The following is a 16,547-nucleotide window of genomic DNA, read 5'->3' on the forward strand; positions in this document are numbered from 1 at the left end:
ATGGAGTTAAACTTCTGCTCTTTTTAAGAGTCTTGCTATTACATTTATCCTACTTATCCAAATAAAGAATTAAAATGTGTGTGTGTGTGAGAGAGAGAGAGAGGGAGAGAGAGAGAGAAAGATACTTAGGGACCACTGCATGGTCTTGACTTGGCTATAGACACTGGGACAAGATTACAACAGAACTAACTCCACCAACAAATCTGTAAAGACGGGTGTACACAGAGCATCCTCCAACCTGGCCTGCTGCTCAGAGCTGGGGAGGTTCCCTCTACTTCTCAACATAAGTGATACTGCCACAAGTGATACTGCCACCTACCACCATACAGCTTTCAAGTCCCTTACCCATTTGTGCAAACCCCTATTTCAATTTGGAAATTAACAACGCACTTGCCTAAATCTGCATTCAAATAAATTAATTTATTACATCATGGGGGAAGAAATAAAACAAAATAGCCTAATAACAAAATGAGGCTATTCAGAACCCAGAATTATTGCATTGCACCATATTTAAATATCATAAAAGAAGAACAAAATTACAAAATGACCAGAACCTTCACGTAGAGATAGGCCTAGGCAGATGTAAACAAATATGGATGCCTATTAATATGACAAATTGTAGTTTCTGTATAAATGTTTAAAACGAGGAACATTTCCTCCTTAGTTGTATTAGATATGTACTTATAAGGTAAATAGTTTTGCTGAATTAAAAAAAGCATATAAATTCATTTGAAAATATATCTCATAGCTGAAAATATGTATACTATTGAAAGAGGACACAAATAGCTAAAGTCTAGCTAAAGTCAATCAGGACCTGCCATTAAACAAGATAAATGTAAGCTGTGCTTATAATCTATTGGTAGGTTTATCCTTAGTGACAGTGCATACTATGTTATATGATAACATAAAATATAACGTGAGAGCATGCATGTGTGCTTGTGTGTAGGTCTGCATACATGTGAGATTTGTGGCTCATTCATTCTCTTTGCCAGTGAGAGATCTAGGCCAGGCAACTGGGTAAGAATGACAAATGCTGTCCTTTGTCAACAACAAATAGAATCTCACACACACACACACAAATAAACATGGATGCAGTACACAAATCATACAAATACACACCCTTGCTCGTGCACATAGACACCTTACTCAAACCTTTGAAGGTCAGGAACAGAGTCTGTATTGGCCACAGGAGAATGGAATACTCACGACAACAGAACAGACTGTGTGTGTGTGTCTCTCGGTTTGTGTGTGTGTGTGTGTCTGGATGTCTGCTTCCACCTACCTGCAGCTCAGAGCAGGATAAATGACTTGTTCTGCGCCCTCCGATTTAGGACAAGCACACCTCAACGTCCACCAGCTCCGCTCCTACCCATTAAGTCTGTGTGCCGCGTCCACCAAGGACCCCCAAACTGGGGCATCCGCTGGCTTTTTCTGGCTCTCACCGAACAAATCTGTGCCATCGAATGACCACAGTCTCCTGAACCACTGTCTGATTTAACCAAAAGTCACCTCCCTGGTTATTTTTACCAGCGGCAAAGTGGGTCAGCGAAACCCAGTTGATTGTTGCATGTTAAGGCACCCTGTTACTGAGTACATTTCAAAAGCTTTTTATTTATCATATATAGAAAATAAAGTCAGCTGTTTATGAACAAACATATAATGCAGACACACAAAACTTACACACCTCTGAAAACTGGTCCAACCCACAGTTGTGTTATCCGAATACACAATATCACCTTTAGACAGATAAAAGTCACTTTTCTACAGTATAAAGTACAGAAACATTAAGATGTTCAGTTTTCGAATCTTGAAATATCTATAACAAACTAGAACAGTATTACCCATACAGAAGAAATATCACACATCTCTACTCACACTTCATTAATAAAGATACTGGCACTCAGTTATTTACAAATGATCTCAGAAATGAACAAAGAAAAGAAAGACTGTAAAACATCACTGACTTTACTGGTGACCTCACTCTTGATGATGTGCTTAGAAATTTAATCTGGTAGTCATGAGGTTTATTTACACAACTTGCATCGTCAATATGAATGGATCACCAATATTTGGCTTACATAGGTTCAGCTAAGTGACCAGGGGATAGGAGACTGAAGGGACAGCCTCACTTTGACCATGTGTTATGAAGAGCTGTAGCAACTTAAATAACTCAACCAAACTTAGATCGACCTTTACATGCACATTTCTGGATAAAAATGTGCTCTCAGCAATGCTATGGGTCTAGCCCCACTCTGCAGTCAGGCGACACTATGTCTGGGAGAAGAAGAGGGCACAGAATTGAGCAGTGGAAATCAACCTTGAAGTCAACCTATTTCTATAGAGTTGAACACAAACATTGTTAGATCATAAAGGTAACAAGTGCTGTATTGAGTAGAAAGTCCCATCAAAAGAATTATTTCCTTTAATGACTCCAGACCACAAAAATAACGTCCATTCTGTGCCAACTGTTTGTCTCTGAAGTAGCATAATTTAAAAAAAAAAAACAGTATTATCCTTTACCTGGGGAAGAAGTCCACTGGCTTTGTGAATAGGCAGATACAGCCTTTAGGTTTGGCTGGAGCAGAACTAGTGTTAGGCATCAAAATAATACATAGCTCCAAAACAGATCTTTTGACAAATGTTACATGTTTGATGAACCTTGAATTGGATTATATGTCCTTGACCCAATTCACTACAAGTTGTGCCTTTACCAACCATATTATTTAAGTGTTGCAAAGTGTACTGATTGCTATGCAACGCTTGCTTGTGAACAGATTGCCATTTGGCACCTTGTATGCTACAACAACTTGAGTATGCCATCTTACTACCTTCATAGGGCTCAATATAACCACACACTACAGACCTTGTCTACAGATAATACAGTAGTTAGCTGTACAGTAGAATGATATTAGAGCAAAATGTCGTTACAGTGACTGCACAGTGAGCGATTCTGCCACCAGGTCATGCACAGGTCATACACAAGTCACATCACGGGTCACCTCACAACAGGTACCTATGCAATACAGAAAGCTGGAACACTTCAATAAGCCACTTTTGGTAAGACTGAAAAACAGCTAAGGATTTCTTTGATGGGTATACTTCCTTCCTATCTTTTCTGAAATAACAGCAACAACAACAACAACAGCAAAATAATGGTGAACATTATGTTGAACTATGTATCTTGCATGGAAATGTTTACAGATGTTTTATAACTAATAATTTTAGAACTATAAAAACTGTAAGGACTGGATGACAAAATAAACAAACTATACTTACGTTACACACACTTGTACCAGTTGGTAATCTATTTAAGTGAGATTTGATTTAAAGCATGGAAACAGTATTACTGCCAGATTTACAACATAAGCACATTTCTGCTGTATTTTGAAATTCTTTTGAATGCATACAAACACTTGCCATGTATATAATCAGTATAACTCGCAATGATTAACCAACACTTAAAAATTCCAAATGAGGACACTAAACAAAGTAACATAGACCAGTGGACTAACTTGACTAGGACACATCCAATGGTACTGACTCTCCATACTATCCCAATCTCTGATATACAGAGATCAAAAGGTAGCTTTATTTAATGGAAGCATCATTACTACGTATCTCATCTGTCAAAAAGGCCTGGCATTTACTACACTTTGAACTATACCAAGGATGCTGTTCTGAGAGATGCCATATTCGATTTATTACGGAGATGATTTTACCATGACATACTTTACTGACATGTCTTTGGGGTCCTGTCAAATAAAGGGAAAGTATTGCCTGCCAGGTCATATCACAGAATAGCCATAAAGCACTACTCCTGCTGGTCGTATCCCACATAATACTGTTATTATTGCTCATCTTGGTCACATGACATGTGTAAACATCACTCAGCAATGGAATGAAGAAATAAAATGAAACAGCTACCTGGCTTGATGGAAGAAACAACTCCAGAAAATATGATCTGGCATAACACTACTTTATCCAAGTTGATTGTGCTCTTTGTGCTGCCCAGGTTCTCCAGTCCTGCTTGGTAGAGATCTGCCACCCCAGCTATAGCCCTCCTGTCTGATCACAACCTCAAGTTTGACCCCTACGACCCCCCGGTTATGACCTCGTCTCCACTTTGGACTTGATGATGGTGATGACACTGGTGGCGGCCACCTTGCCCGAGGGCGCGAGCGGCGTGGCGGCGGAGGGGGGAGGCGAGGCCAGGTGACCCCGAGGGCTGAGCGGCGTGCGGGCCACGGCCCGGGCGAAAGTCTGCAGCGCCTCCAGCTTGGAGCGCAGCACGTCGAGCTCCAGGCGCATGCCGGCGTTCTCGCTGGCCAGCTTGCGCACCTCCTGCTGCAGCTGCTCCCGCTGGCGCTCCAGCTCCTGCCGCTGCGTCACACGCTTGATGCGGCAGCTGGCCGCGTAGCCGCGGTTCTTGAGCGTGCGCCGCCGCTGCTTCAGCTGCACGATCTCCTCCTTGGTGAGGCCGCGCAGGTGCTGGTTGAGCTCGCGCACCGACATGGACACCAGCTCGTCGTCGCACAGGTACGTGCCATTGGCCCCCGGCTCACGCTTCACCTGACCAGGTGGAAAGGTATGGAGGAAGAGCAGCCAAGGGTTATTTCAGTGCAGAAAGAAGACAGGATGTCTGACATAGGCAGAATGTATAAGGGAGGGGGAGGCAGTCAGGAAAAAAAAGCAGGGTTATAAATAGCAGGTCGGGATTTAAAAGAGAAACAGGGCCTAATGGAAATAGAAGAGGAGCATGGGAATTTGTTTTGATAAGAAACGGCTGGGAAGGATGGCAGGGAGAGAGGAGAGAAGAAGAAAAAGGGAAGACCAGGGACAGAATGTTGATGGACATTAACAGAGAAGAATGAAGAATGAGGAGAAGAAAGAGGACGGCCAAGAGGCAGCTTCACACGTGTTACCTTGAGTGTTTTGCTGGCTTTGTGTGTGGTACTCATGCCACAAAATCACCAGTTCCAGACTCTGCACCCTACTCTAAGGGGAAAGAGGGGTAAGAAAAAGTGAAGAGAACAGGGGTAGGAGAGTGAGAGAGGACGGACAGACAGACAGACAGGACAAAGAGAGAAGAGGGAGAAGAGGGAGAAGAGGGAGAAAGGGAGGGAGAAGAGGGAGAAAGAAAGAGAGAAAAGGGAGAAGAGGGAGAAAGACAGGGGATAAAGATTAATTGCAGGTAGAAGGTTGCAAGAACAAGAAATTATACTGACGCAGGTCAGTAAAAGATTCCAAGAGGTTTAATGGTAACTATTGTTGCTAAACTCGGAGTGTCAGGAAGTATTCTCTCTCTCTCTCTCTCTCTCTCTCTCTCTGTGAGTGTGTGTATGTCATGGGGAGGATAGTACAGACATCTTTTGCAGATGTAAGTTGAATTTTTTTGTTGTGTGTGTGTGTGTGTGTGTGTGTGTGTGTGTGTTGTGTCTTGGAGTGGTTGGGGAGGGTGACATAGCCATCTTTTGCAGACGCAAGTCGAATTTTTATGAATAGTTGAGAATAATGCTGACAAATCAGAGCTGATGAGAGTAGGAAGAGAGGGAGGGGGGAGGGGGGAGGGGGAGAGAAATGCCTTCTCAACACATTTGGAGGAGTTGGGGTAGAGGAGGGCATGAAAAGCCCTGATCTCAGCACAGATCATGAACACAGCACCAATTACACACACACACACACACACACACACACACACACACACAGACAGACACACACACACACACACACACACACACACACACACACACACACACGCACGCACACACACGCACGCACGCACGCACTCACACACACACACACACACACACACACACAGACAACTGAGAGGGGGTAGTGAACCATACCACCACTTACATCCACGCACAGCAAACACTTCAACTCACATAATGCACATCAAGGAACTGACATTAGCATTATACAAGCTAAGACACTGACCACAACCCAACAAAATCTCATTACATCGTTTGGCATGGCCCCTCTCTCCTATCCCCACCACTCACCGAGCCAGCAGGCGAAACAACACTATTGTCCCTTGGCCGTTGTTTTGTTTTTGTTCACAGTCTGAAACATGGCTGACCCATGGGGATATGAGATCAACTAGGTCTTTGATCAGGGTGATCGATATAACGGTAGCATATCAATTACCAACAGTTGTTAAAACATGTATAGGGTTATCTATCATACACTGAACCAAATTGAATTCACTTGTGCCTGATGTATTTGATGTAATTGTTAAAATCAGAAGAGGTATTAAAACACAACAATCGTTGTGATCATTTACTTCCATTTGGATTTCAGCACCACGGTCAGCTCCACAGTAACTGTGCAGGAGCTGACCAGAGTCCTGACTCAGATGGGAGGGAGGCTACATGTCATCTTTATGCTGCATGAAATATTTAGTTTAACCTTTAGTAGAATGATATGTCTGATCAGTAAATAACGCACAATAACCCCAACCCTACAATAACACTCACCAGGTGTTAGATATTCAGTTGCAAATAATGTATGTACCTTATTGATTTAATATTGAAATATTATTATTATAATTATAATATTGAAAATGTCTTTATTTGCATTGTACTTGTCTACTTTAAACAGAAACTATACATCTGGTCTAGCAGGCATGGTCTACAAAACTCTTTAAATCTTGCTGAATAAAACATTGCCCACTGGTAAAGAAGCAAGTGTATTGCACTAGTTCATTGTATAAATTGTAGGCAAACTGTCAGACATCCTCAAAGAGGAATCGATTGAATGGAAAGACCCATGGCATGTGTGAGAATGTCTTTGTTTATTTTTTTCAGTCATGATGCAATTCTGATGAAATGCTTTGGAGCTTTATAACCCATGATATCCATCCGTTTCAGTACGTCTTATGCAACTTAACTAAAACCTACATAAAAGCACCTCAAACCCCCGTTACCCCCCCCCCCCCCCAACCCTCACCCTTCCGTCAATCTTCTCCTCTGTCTCTCTCTATCTCTCCCTCATGCAACCACCAGTAAGAGGGATGAGCATTTCTCTGGAGTTGAGAAAAATGTTGGAAACATCCCTCCCAGTTTCACCGAGCTTTATCTAATCCATTTGATGCATCAATCTCCATGGAGACACATTTAAAAAAGCCTAAAGAAAAGATAAAGAGCCCTCTCCTCTACTGTTTTAATATACTAAGCGCTAAGCAGACACTTAAGGACTGCATGTGATGTGTGTGATGTTGGAGAAAAATCCCTCCCCTGATTAAAAAAACAACACGTTTGAGGCAAGGAGAAAAATAACCCTGCAACTGATGGGAACATGCACCCTTGCAAAGAGTTTCATCACCAGACCCCTCCCTCTATACACACACACACACACACACACACGGGCAGGCAGGCAGCCGCACGCAGCCACACACACACACACACACACAGACACACACACACACGGGCAGGCAGGCAGCCGCACGCAGACACACACACACACACTGTCCTGCCCTGCAGAAAATTGTTTATCTCTACACCTAAAGAGCATAAGCTACCAGTGACATTAAACTGCAGCTCTTTCAAAAGCACTTACCTCAAAGGAGTGACCAGTGAGAGGTATGAGAGACAGGTTATTACAAGCATAACCTTTCATTAGATGGACTCAACTATTCTAAAATAAAATACCCCTACTCCACACCCAGAAGCAGAACATGAAGCACATACTCTCACTGTCATACACACCCACCATCTCACATATACACACACTCGCGTTCTTTGGTCAGAGGGAGTGCACAGCTAAACATAATAAACAAACCTTTACAATATCAAATGGCGTTAGAACGTATCTAGCCTACTCTATTGTTCCTATTTCAACTTAACATTGACAAACTATTATTAATGCTAATACCAACAGGTTAGTTGATGTCTTAATATAGAGCTAAGCAGACAGTGTCAAAATCTCACCCGAAAATTCAGCTTTCAAATACCTGCTGGCAGGTATGGTTGCCCGTCAAAACTCTACCCTGTCATTACAGCGACGCACAGCGAAAGGCCGAGTTGACTACATATACCATAAGCTTCTGTTCCCCAAACAACTGGAACCAGTCCACATGATGAATCAGCAAGGAAACCAAAGAGCAAAATCCATTGCCCCGTACACGAAACTAAAAAATATCCCACAGAAATCACTCGCCGATATAGAAAGTCTTGTACACACTAGCCTACTTTACCAAATGACAGGTGAATACATTCCATTAGGAACGCGTATGCGACTATGTGACCCTTCGACATTTAAATTGGATTTGACGATTTAGACAACTACTGACAGGTGACACCAAATGTTGCCCAACGCTGCCGAATTATATATTTTAGTGTACTTATAACTACAAGTAACAATACCCGTTTGCGTTGCATGGATGAACAATACCGCGCGTCCCCTACCTGCTGTGGTTCTGATGTCGGCGCGGCTACAAAGATGTGATGAAGCAGCAGGTCTGAATTGCTCGCGAGTGCATGAGCTTGCAGACCACTTAGCCACCGATCTGGTGACACATTTCTCTTCCCATCCCCTTCCTGTCACCTACATAGCTCGTGATTTTACAGTCTACCGCGTGTTGTCGACTGTGATTTTTTTTAATTCCTGATTGAGGGAATCCCCACGCGGCGCTGCTGCACGCTTGATGTCGGTAGTAGCCTACGCTCAATAGTGACAAGAGAGAAGAACCCCTCGGTTTGGAGACGTAGCCTATTTATGTAGTGATGGTGACGTATCGCAGGTACCGAATGACACAGACGATGAGCTCATGCCTCAGCATAATAGCTGCACCAAGTATACCGACAACGTGCGAATATAGTGAGGAAGGCGAAACTTACGTGAACTTGCTACAATATGCATTTCCTAATCATGCGCGAATTTAATGTTAAAATGATGCAGTAACGAGCCATAACAGCAGGGCGAGTGTTTTGACCAAAGATTCTAGAACAGCTCCGCTCTAGAATCTTTGGTTTTGACTAGTAAGACGACTCTCTTCTTTTGTATGGACTATAGCCTATGCCACCACTTTCCAGCTCAGACAGTCTCAAAAACAGCTTCTACCATGGGCCATTAGAACACTTAACACATATGAACCAGTGAACCTCTGACAGTATGTGCAATACTTTCCTAGAAATAACATCTATAACCAAGTGCAAAGGCCTCTCCTTTCCAATACTGTATTCTTAAATGATTTATTATGACACATTTTTACTGTAATGTTTTAGTTCTTGTTCTTTTAGCTGTGTTTTATTGTATTGTTTTTACCCTAAATGCACTTCATCAGATGTAACAACACTATTTCATTGTACAGGCAACTGCACAATGACAATAAAGGCTATCTATCTATGCACAAGCTGGCACAGGCACGGCAGAGAATTTCAGATTTTGTCCTATTAAAATATTTTACAGTAGGCTATATTGAGAAGAGAAAACTTTTCCAGACTTCCGGCTGTCCCTGTTGGCTGCCATCTGGGCTCTCCGTACATGTCGCCAGGCAAAAAAGATTGTGAAAATGTCAGTGACAGTTGAGTGTTCGAATATGACCCTAGCTTGTATGCATAGGAAAAAACTAAATAAGGAAAGCAGTCAGTGTAACCTGACCTGCCGCAGGCAAGCTAACAATAGGCTGTAAGACTCGTGTATCTCTTCACCCCCTACTCCCTGGCATGCCTGATTCCTCTCATGTCATTTGGAAACTCATTTGTTTTTGCTTTCCTGTGTGAGAGATTTATTAAAAAAAACAAACAAAAAAAAAAAAAAAAAACACTGTGTATATCCTTGGTATAACAGAAAGTACAGTTTGCACCTCTTTGTAACATGACAGGAGAATACAACATGACCGTAGCTCACACAGATCTGGGATTTGATAGACATAAAACTGTTGGTATGTAGTCCTGAGCAGAAAGTCCAGCTTTAAAGTGCTTCTTCCTTACTAGAATCACAGTAAAAAAGTCCACCACTACATTATTGAAAAGGCAAAAAAGAATATATTCATTGGCTTCACAATGAATACTAGTTCCACAATCTATAATCTAACATAACTAACGAATGATAGTAAATAATTGCTATTAATAACTGCTATGTGTGTTGACACATCTGTAACAAATATATAGACAGATTAATCAATAGGAGATAGAGAAACTGCACAGTGGCCTTTCACCATCCAACCACTAATCTCAGCTCCATACTTCAGGAGGTCTGCGGACAGGTTTTGTTTGATTTACTTTCTCTTTGCTCCTGATGCACAGCTACATATCTCCTAGAGCTGACCTCAGGCAGGCATGGTCCATCATCTTCAGGCTTTCAGTCATGGCTTGATCATCTTTTGGTTAATTATGAGAAGGCTCAGCTTCCTTCACATTCAGTGATACGTAGATTAAACCGGGTGATGCTGATACAACTGACTAAATGGTCCGCTGCCAAAAACAATCATAACAGCATTGTCAAAATAATGAGGGGAAAGCAGTGATATTAAAATAGGAAGAGGAGGAAATGGATCATTCACTACCTCTATCAATTACTGACAATGGTGGCCCATATGTATTGAAACAGAAGTCCATATCAAAACGTTGCAAAAAATGTAAACCTTGGGCTATTTTGTCTTATGTTTGTCATATCAAAATAAAGGCAACATCTACGATATTGTAGCTCTTACATGTATAATAACTACTATGCGTCTATACCACTGTGCATATGTGGAATTTGCACTTGGACAGCCGAGGGCAGGAGCAGCATGAGAATGGACAGAGCAGATCATGGGTGCGCAGAAAGACAGAGACACAGATAGACAGATGACACGGCCTGCTCTGCAGAGGCTTAGTAAGTGCTGACGGCTGCTGGGGGGTGCGTTTAGGATCAGAGGTGTGGGGTTCATGTCCTACAGGCGGTTGAGGGGCGTTTGGATCCGGGGTGTGTGGCTTCATATCCTACAGGTGGTTGGGGGGGGGGGGGGGGTTTGGATCCGAGGTGTGGTTCATGTCCTACAGACTGTGTCTGGGGATGATGGATGAGACGTAAGGCTCCTCAGATCAGCTCTGTCCTCACTTCTTGTGTCTGCTGTTGTTGAAAAGGCTGATCCCCGTGCGGACCCCCACCCTGGACTCCTCCACACCGGGCTGTTGCAGCACCTTGTCCAGCGTCGTCTTCTTAATGGCGGCTGCCGAGATCTTCTCCTGGTCTGCCAAGAACTGAAGCTCCCTGTAGAGAGAGGAAAACAGCAAAAGAACTTAAAGATCTTGACCAATAGCCATTTAAGAGCTTTAAGAGCTCCATGTAGAGAGAAGAGCAGAGAAGAACTCAGCCAAGATCCTGCAGAATAACCGCTGATCATGGAGATCCTTGAAAGCGGTGTTCACTAATGTTTTTTTAGAAAAGCTGACCAAGGTGCCGGCAGCATTTTATTCCAAAAAGCAGTTGAAAGCATCTTTTAACAACGTGAGCAAATCTAGAGTTAATGTTAGCTAATCTAGAGTTAATGTTAGTTAACAAAGTTGTTTTTTTCTAGCGAATATATTACACACACACACACTGACCAGCGACTTTGGTTCACATCCAGTTTTACTTAACAGATGAACACCATTTTTTTCTGAGAAGTTGAACCTTCTTTCAGTTTTAAAGACACAGCAGAAAAAGATGCCGTCACAGCGTTTAGAAAAGCACTCAGGACTTTTTTTGACAGCAGTATACCTTGTAATATTATAATGTAAAATAGACACTGGCAGCTTCAAAAAAGGCACCAATAGTGGACATAACTTAAAGGAGAACTCATTTTTTATATAGATCTTCATTTCTCGATGTCACAGAATACTATCGGTACAGGGAAAAAAACTACCTAGCTGGAGTTGCTGCAGCTACAGTGCTAGTCTGGGGGCATCTTTAATGCCCTATGTAGACTACACGATTTCAGCGCGCTTTTGCCACGATGTTGTCATAGCCGACAAGTTCCCGGTGTCATGCCCGAATATGAAAAGTCGGGAACAACGCAGAAGGAGGAAGCATCTTTTAATGTGACATATTTAACGACCCGCAATTTATTGTCTGCGACATTCCATGACTCCACGACCAAATATCTAGCATGTCAGGATTTTTGGGGAATCTCCTATGACTCCCATGTTGACACGGACACTATGACGACATGCGACGAGAAGGCTACAATAGATTGGCCGCATTACAAATTCATGTAGCCCATCTATCGACCAAGACACAGGCAAGAATTTGGGGTACATAGTCAATCGTAAAAGACAAAAAAAAATTTGTGCAATCTGCATAGGCCATAAAATTATGCTACTAGAGTGTTGCACTGCAGCTGCCTGGCTCCTCCAGCTGTTGGCTGCAGCAACTTGAGCTAGGTAGCACCGATTGTTTTAATTTTTTTCGTACCGATAGTACTTCGCGAAACAGAGATGTATGTTAAAAACTGCGTTTTAAACTGTGTAAAAACTGAGTTTTCCTTTAAGGCTTTCAGAGTTCCATACGACTATAAGTAAAACGTGGCCTGTCCTCTGGGCAGATGTGGTGGCCCACCTTGTCCGGATGCAGGAGGTCTCCACGGCGTTGATTAGCAGACTGCGGAAGCCGCCGCTCTCCATCACATGCAGCGCGTGGATGGTGGCACCCCCTGGTGAGCACACGTTGTCCTTCAGCTGGCCAGGGTGCTGGTCCGAGTCCAACAGCATTCGGGCTGCTCCCTGAACACACACACACACACACACAGGAGGATGAGGAGGGACATCACTCATAATGTCCTTCACCATGACAGCAGCAATAAAGAGGACAAGCGTCTTTTGCATCACATATCTAGTCCTTTTTTTGGCAATGGTCCAAATAATCCGTCCTGTGAGATGTGGACTAACAGTGTAGAAGTCTACCATTACGAAGCTGTGATTTTGTTTACCAGCAAAGCCTGAGCTCCTAACCGCACAGCCAGTCTCCTCGGCAAGCCCATTTTGACTCCACCATCAGCGAGGGCATCCACTGCAGTAAATGCCTGTTTTCACACAACAACAACAACAAAAAAAACATTCAGCAGAAGTAATGGTTGCATAGATGGACTGTTATGAAGCTCATCCGAGTCACACAGTGACGTTAGGCTGCAGGACTTAAAGCTGACCAATGGGTGTGGATGATTCACAACATTTTAAAAAAGAGGTTGGTGATTTTTTTTTGGGGGGGTGAGGGTATTTATCCATTTTTCAGAAATCTCTAGCAGAAGGCTGCACATGGCCTAATAACCACACACTACTGATACAGACTCAAATTCATGTCACCTCACGTCACCGCATGGCAAGCGACAAACCATTCAGAGGCTCTTGTGTTTTCACAGCAATGGGAAAGTGGGGTGGCCACACTGATGCATATCCATGTTTGAACACAAACAGAAACAGAACAAAGTGTGTTGTCAAATCTGTCAGTGTTTGGAGTACTCTGCACCACTCATACTCCCCTACTGCCGAAAAAACGAGCGAGCGCAGCACTTACGTAGGCTGGGCCGCTGCCGCTGAGGCCGGTGACGGGGTCGATCAGGTCCTCCTCCACCTCGGTGCAGTAGCCCACACTGCTCATCAGCTGCTCCAGCAGCTGGCCGTCCTCCACCTCCGCGTGAGTGCCCGTGGCATACACCGTTGCCCCCTCCCGCACCACCACAGGTGTGTTGGTCATAAGCCGCATGACCTTTGGGTTGGCCCGGTGCTGTCCCAATTTCTGTCCCAAGCAAAGCAAACCAAACACCATCTGCTCATCACAGTTCTAAGAGATGACGGAATAGCAAGTTGATTTTTTTTTAAAATATATATATATATATATATATATATATATATATATATATATATATATATATATATATATATATATATATCTTATGGTCTTCAATAAATACAAACTTTTATGGCTGAAATCACTTCGTGAAAATACTACTCAACATGCATCCAGACTGTAGAGCCAACAAAAGGCAAATATTTTGAGTCATATCTTGATAAAAGTTGGCTCAAAACACAGCTGAAGCAGGCACTTGATGGAGATTTCTGTCCATTACGACATACTGCTATACATTTCAGGAGTGCACCAGTCTCTACAGCAAGTACAGTCAGCTGTCTGAGTGTATCGTCAGGTGTCAGCGAGACAGCGCACAGGGGTCGAACATTTTGAGGGTAGTGTTACAAACTAAGCCATGACGGGGTTAGCACAAAGTTGCATACTGCTTCGCCTTGATGGTAGGTGGCAGCATGGCGTATGGTTTCGGTGAGGCCTGCATGATTGGAGTTTGTGTTAGAGATAAAGTATTAAAACCAACAAAACGCACAATTTGGTGATTCAGTGTTTACAGCTACTGAAAGTAGTTTGGGGATGTTGTGTTGTGTAGCATCATGTTTTAAGAGTAAAAATCATGACTGAAATACAGACTATGAAAATTAACAGACATAACACAAGGTAGCCATCATAACACATTTCAGGGTCTGGTGGTTTCTGCTCGCCCTAAGACCGCTTCAAAATGAACTGTTAAAACTAGCCTGGCAACTATACCTGACCACTGACCGGCTTCAGCTACATCTCTCACTACACCTGTAAAGTTCAAGTGCCCGATCACAATGGGGAAAGGGGAGTGTCAAAACTCACTACTGCCCACAACTACATTCAGGATGGAGAAAACATGTTCTTCTTTATCAGGCTGTGGCTGGAAAGGGAAGTTGTATTACTACTGCATTACTGCATTAGAAGCATGTGACAACTTCTACTTCATGTCCCAGGGCAGCCTAAAGAAAGTTAATTTAGCTTACACATCTTTAAGCAAAGCAGGCATTTTAAATAACATAACAACAAAAATGTATGTTGCTTAATCACTGCCATGCCCTGTGATGCATGGGGGATGGTTGGCCAGATGGTGTATTCTATTGTCATACAATTAGGCTACAGTTCTATGCCTATTGCATTTGTGATGCGAGTACTTATGCTGCCTGCTGACCTTCTCAATGGAGCCGATGGTCACTCCAGCAGCGCAGGACACGATCAGGTGACGGTCTTCAATGTCTGAGCCAATCTCATCCAGCACGAATGGGATGATGTGTGGCTTCACAGCCAGAAACAGAACATCGCTCTTTTGCACCGTCTCTTTGTTGCTGGTGGTGAAGTTCACTCCCATTTTCTACAGACACACATCATTTCTCAGTACACAGTTTGGTCAGGCACCCTCATACTGACACCTAGACATTTTTTTTATCACATGTGCACTGACTATTAGTGTGTGTGTGTGTATATCAAGTTGCCTTAATTACATTGTTCAGAGCATTCATCTTGAAACCACATGATGTTGCCTAACAGCTTAATGTGCGTGTATGTGTATGTGTGCATGTTCTGTAGGCTACTTACTCTAAGGCTAGCCACAGTGGGTAGGTCAGTGTCAGGAGAGCTGGCAGTGATTCTGTGTGCTGCAATAACACCTGTGGGAGGAGACAGAAGACCTGCACACTTACAAAACACTCTGCACTCATAGGCTACCTCTGTTAGTTATGTGGCAGTCTCTTCAACAGGAATTTAAGACTGAAGCACATACATACTGTAGCCTATAAAACTGAAGCTGAAAACAATAATCTAAAATGAGTACAAATTCTCAATATAATTCTCAATGATGTTCTCAATATTGTTTTATATTTCGACCAAAAAGCAAGACTTTGAATGAAAACTTTACTATGGCAGCAACATTATAAGCCTGTTGCAAATGTGCAAGGTTACCTGCAGCTGTGAATCCCTTCACCAACGCCTGAGCCAGCTGGCCCGCTCCAATGAAGCCCACACTCATGTTGATCCTTGAGTAGCTTACTGTAAAGTCGAACACACCATAAGGCCATATTTGTTTATTGTAGCTCCAAACATGGCTTTGTTCAGTCTGTCATCATTGTCAAGTGTTCAGATCGAGCTATTTAAAGAATAACCAACAGATACTTCCTGGTTTAACCATACAGCTATTCTTGTCTAAGTTGTTCGAGGCACTGACGGCGCAATGACAACGTCTGTGAAACAGACTTACCGAAAAGATGCAGCAATGTATAATGTTTTCAGCTCAATTCCAGGGGAGAGGGCCGATGTATAAACTGCTTGAATCTGCTAACAACGTGGCGATCTCCTGCACGCGCCCGACGCCTTTGTTAGACGGACACCAAGCTACACCAATCGTGTAAGAGATTTCCGTCGCTTTCATCCAATCGCTGTTTTGATATGTCTGCCTTGGCCTCTTATTGGTCAGTTCTGCAGGAGCTTGGGTCTGTGACGCAGTTGCATCACTTTCTGTGTGCAGTGGGTGTGGAGAGTGGCAACATGCTAGTCGGACGTTGGCAGGAGTTTCAACGTTGACATAGCCTACATCCCGTCAAGTGACCTACTTTCGCAAGGTATAGGTCAGTCGCTAGTTACAGTGCATGAAAATGCACTGTTCTGTTATCCGAAGTCTTCTTCTTCACACCAAATTTCTGCGTCTAATTCAGCTTTAACCGTTTAACGTAGAAACTTCGTTCAAACTTTGTAACGTAGGTCTTGAAAAGGACACGTGGGGAATGTAT

At 43.1% G+C, this 16,547-nt stretch overlaps 2 protein-coding genes across 3 annotated transcripts; both read right to left on the reverse strand.

Annotated features, from left to right (window-relative positions):
- Positions 1–1,468: 1,468 nt before the first annotated feature.
- LOC121705057 (transcription factor MafG-like) lies at positions 1,469–8,698 on the reverse strand. 2 transcript variants are annotated; one of them, XM_042085778.1, is made up of 3 exons: positions 8,406–8,698; positions 4,923–4,990; positions 1,469–4,569 (listed from the first exon to the last, which is right to left on the reverse strand). In XM_042085778.1, the coding sequence occupies exons 2-3, from the start codon at positions 4,956–4,958 to the stop codon at positions 4,105–4,107; spliced, it is 501 nt and encodes a 166-aa protein (XP_041941712.1). In that variant the 5' UTR covers positions 4,959–4,990; positions 8,406–8,698; the 3' UTR covers positions 1,469–4,104. The 2 variants fall into 2 exon arrangements, with proteins under 2 accessions (XP_041941712.1, XP_041941711.1); XM_042085777.1 differs by having other exon boundaries at positions 4,923–4,995.
- A 1,055-nt stretch (positions 8,699–9,753) lies between these two features.
- pycr1a (pyrroline-5-carboxylate reductase 1a) lies at positions 9,754–16,176 on the reverse strand. Its single transcript, XM_042085775.1, has 8 exons — positions 16,019–16,176; positions 15,724–15,810; positions 15,361–15,431; positions 14,957–15,136; positions 13,477–13,698; positions 12,893–12,985; positions 12,523–12,686; positions 9,754–11,196 (listed from the first exon to the last, which is right to left on the reverse strand). The coding sequence occupies exons 2-8, from the start codon at positions 15,788–15,790 to the stop codon at positions 11,040–11,042; spliced, it is 954 nt and encodes a 317-aa protein (XP_041941709.1). The 5' UTR covers positions 15,791–15,810; positions 16,019–16,176; the 3' UTR covers positions 9,754–11,039.
- Positions 16,177–16,547: the final 371 nt, after the last annotated feature.

The sequence above is a fragment of the Alosa sapidissima genome, chromosome 3 (genome assembly GCF_018492685.1).
Source record: "Alosa sapidissima isolate fAloSap1 chromosome 3, fAloSap1.pri, whole genome shotgun sequence".
NCBI lineage: Eukaryota > Metazoa > Chordata > Actinopteri > Clupeiformes > Clupeidae > Alosa > Alosa sapidissima.

What these genes read in the sequence shown, in the direction of transcription:
- LOC121705057 (XM_042085778.1), bottom strand. Translation starts at nt 4,958, where the DNA reads ATGAGTACCACACACAAAGCCAGCAAAACACTCAAG. An exon ending in AAGCCAGCAAAACACTCAAG is followed by an intron (nt 4,570 to 4,922) that starts GTAACACGTGTG and finishes CCACCTGGTCAG; the next exon opens with GTGAAGCGTGAGCCGGGGGC.
- pycr1a (XM_042085775.1), bottom strand. Translation starts at nt 15,790, where the DNA reads ATGAGTGTGGGCTTCATTGGAGCGGGCCAGCTGGCTCAGGCGTTGGTG. An exon ending in CCACTGTGGCTAGCCTTAGA is followed by an intron (nt 15,137 to 15,360) that starts GTAAGTAGCCTA and finishes GTGTGTCTGTAG; the next exon opens with AAAATGGGAGTGAACTTCAC. An exon ending in TAGGAGCTCAGGCTTTGCTG is followed by an intron (nt 12,687 to 12,892) that starts GTAAACAAAATC and finishes GTGTGTGTTCAG; the next exon opens with GGAGCAGCCCGAATGCTGTT.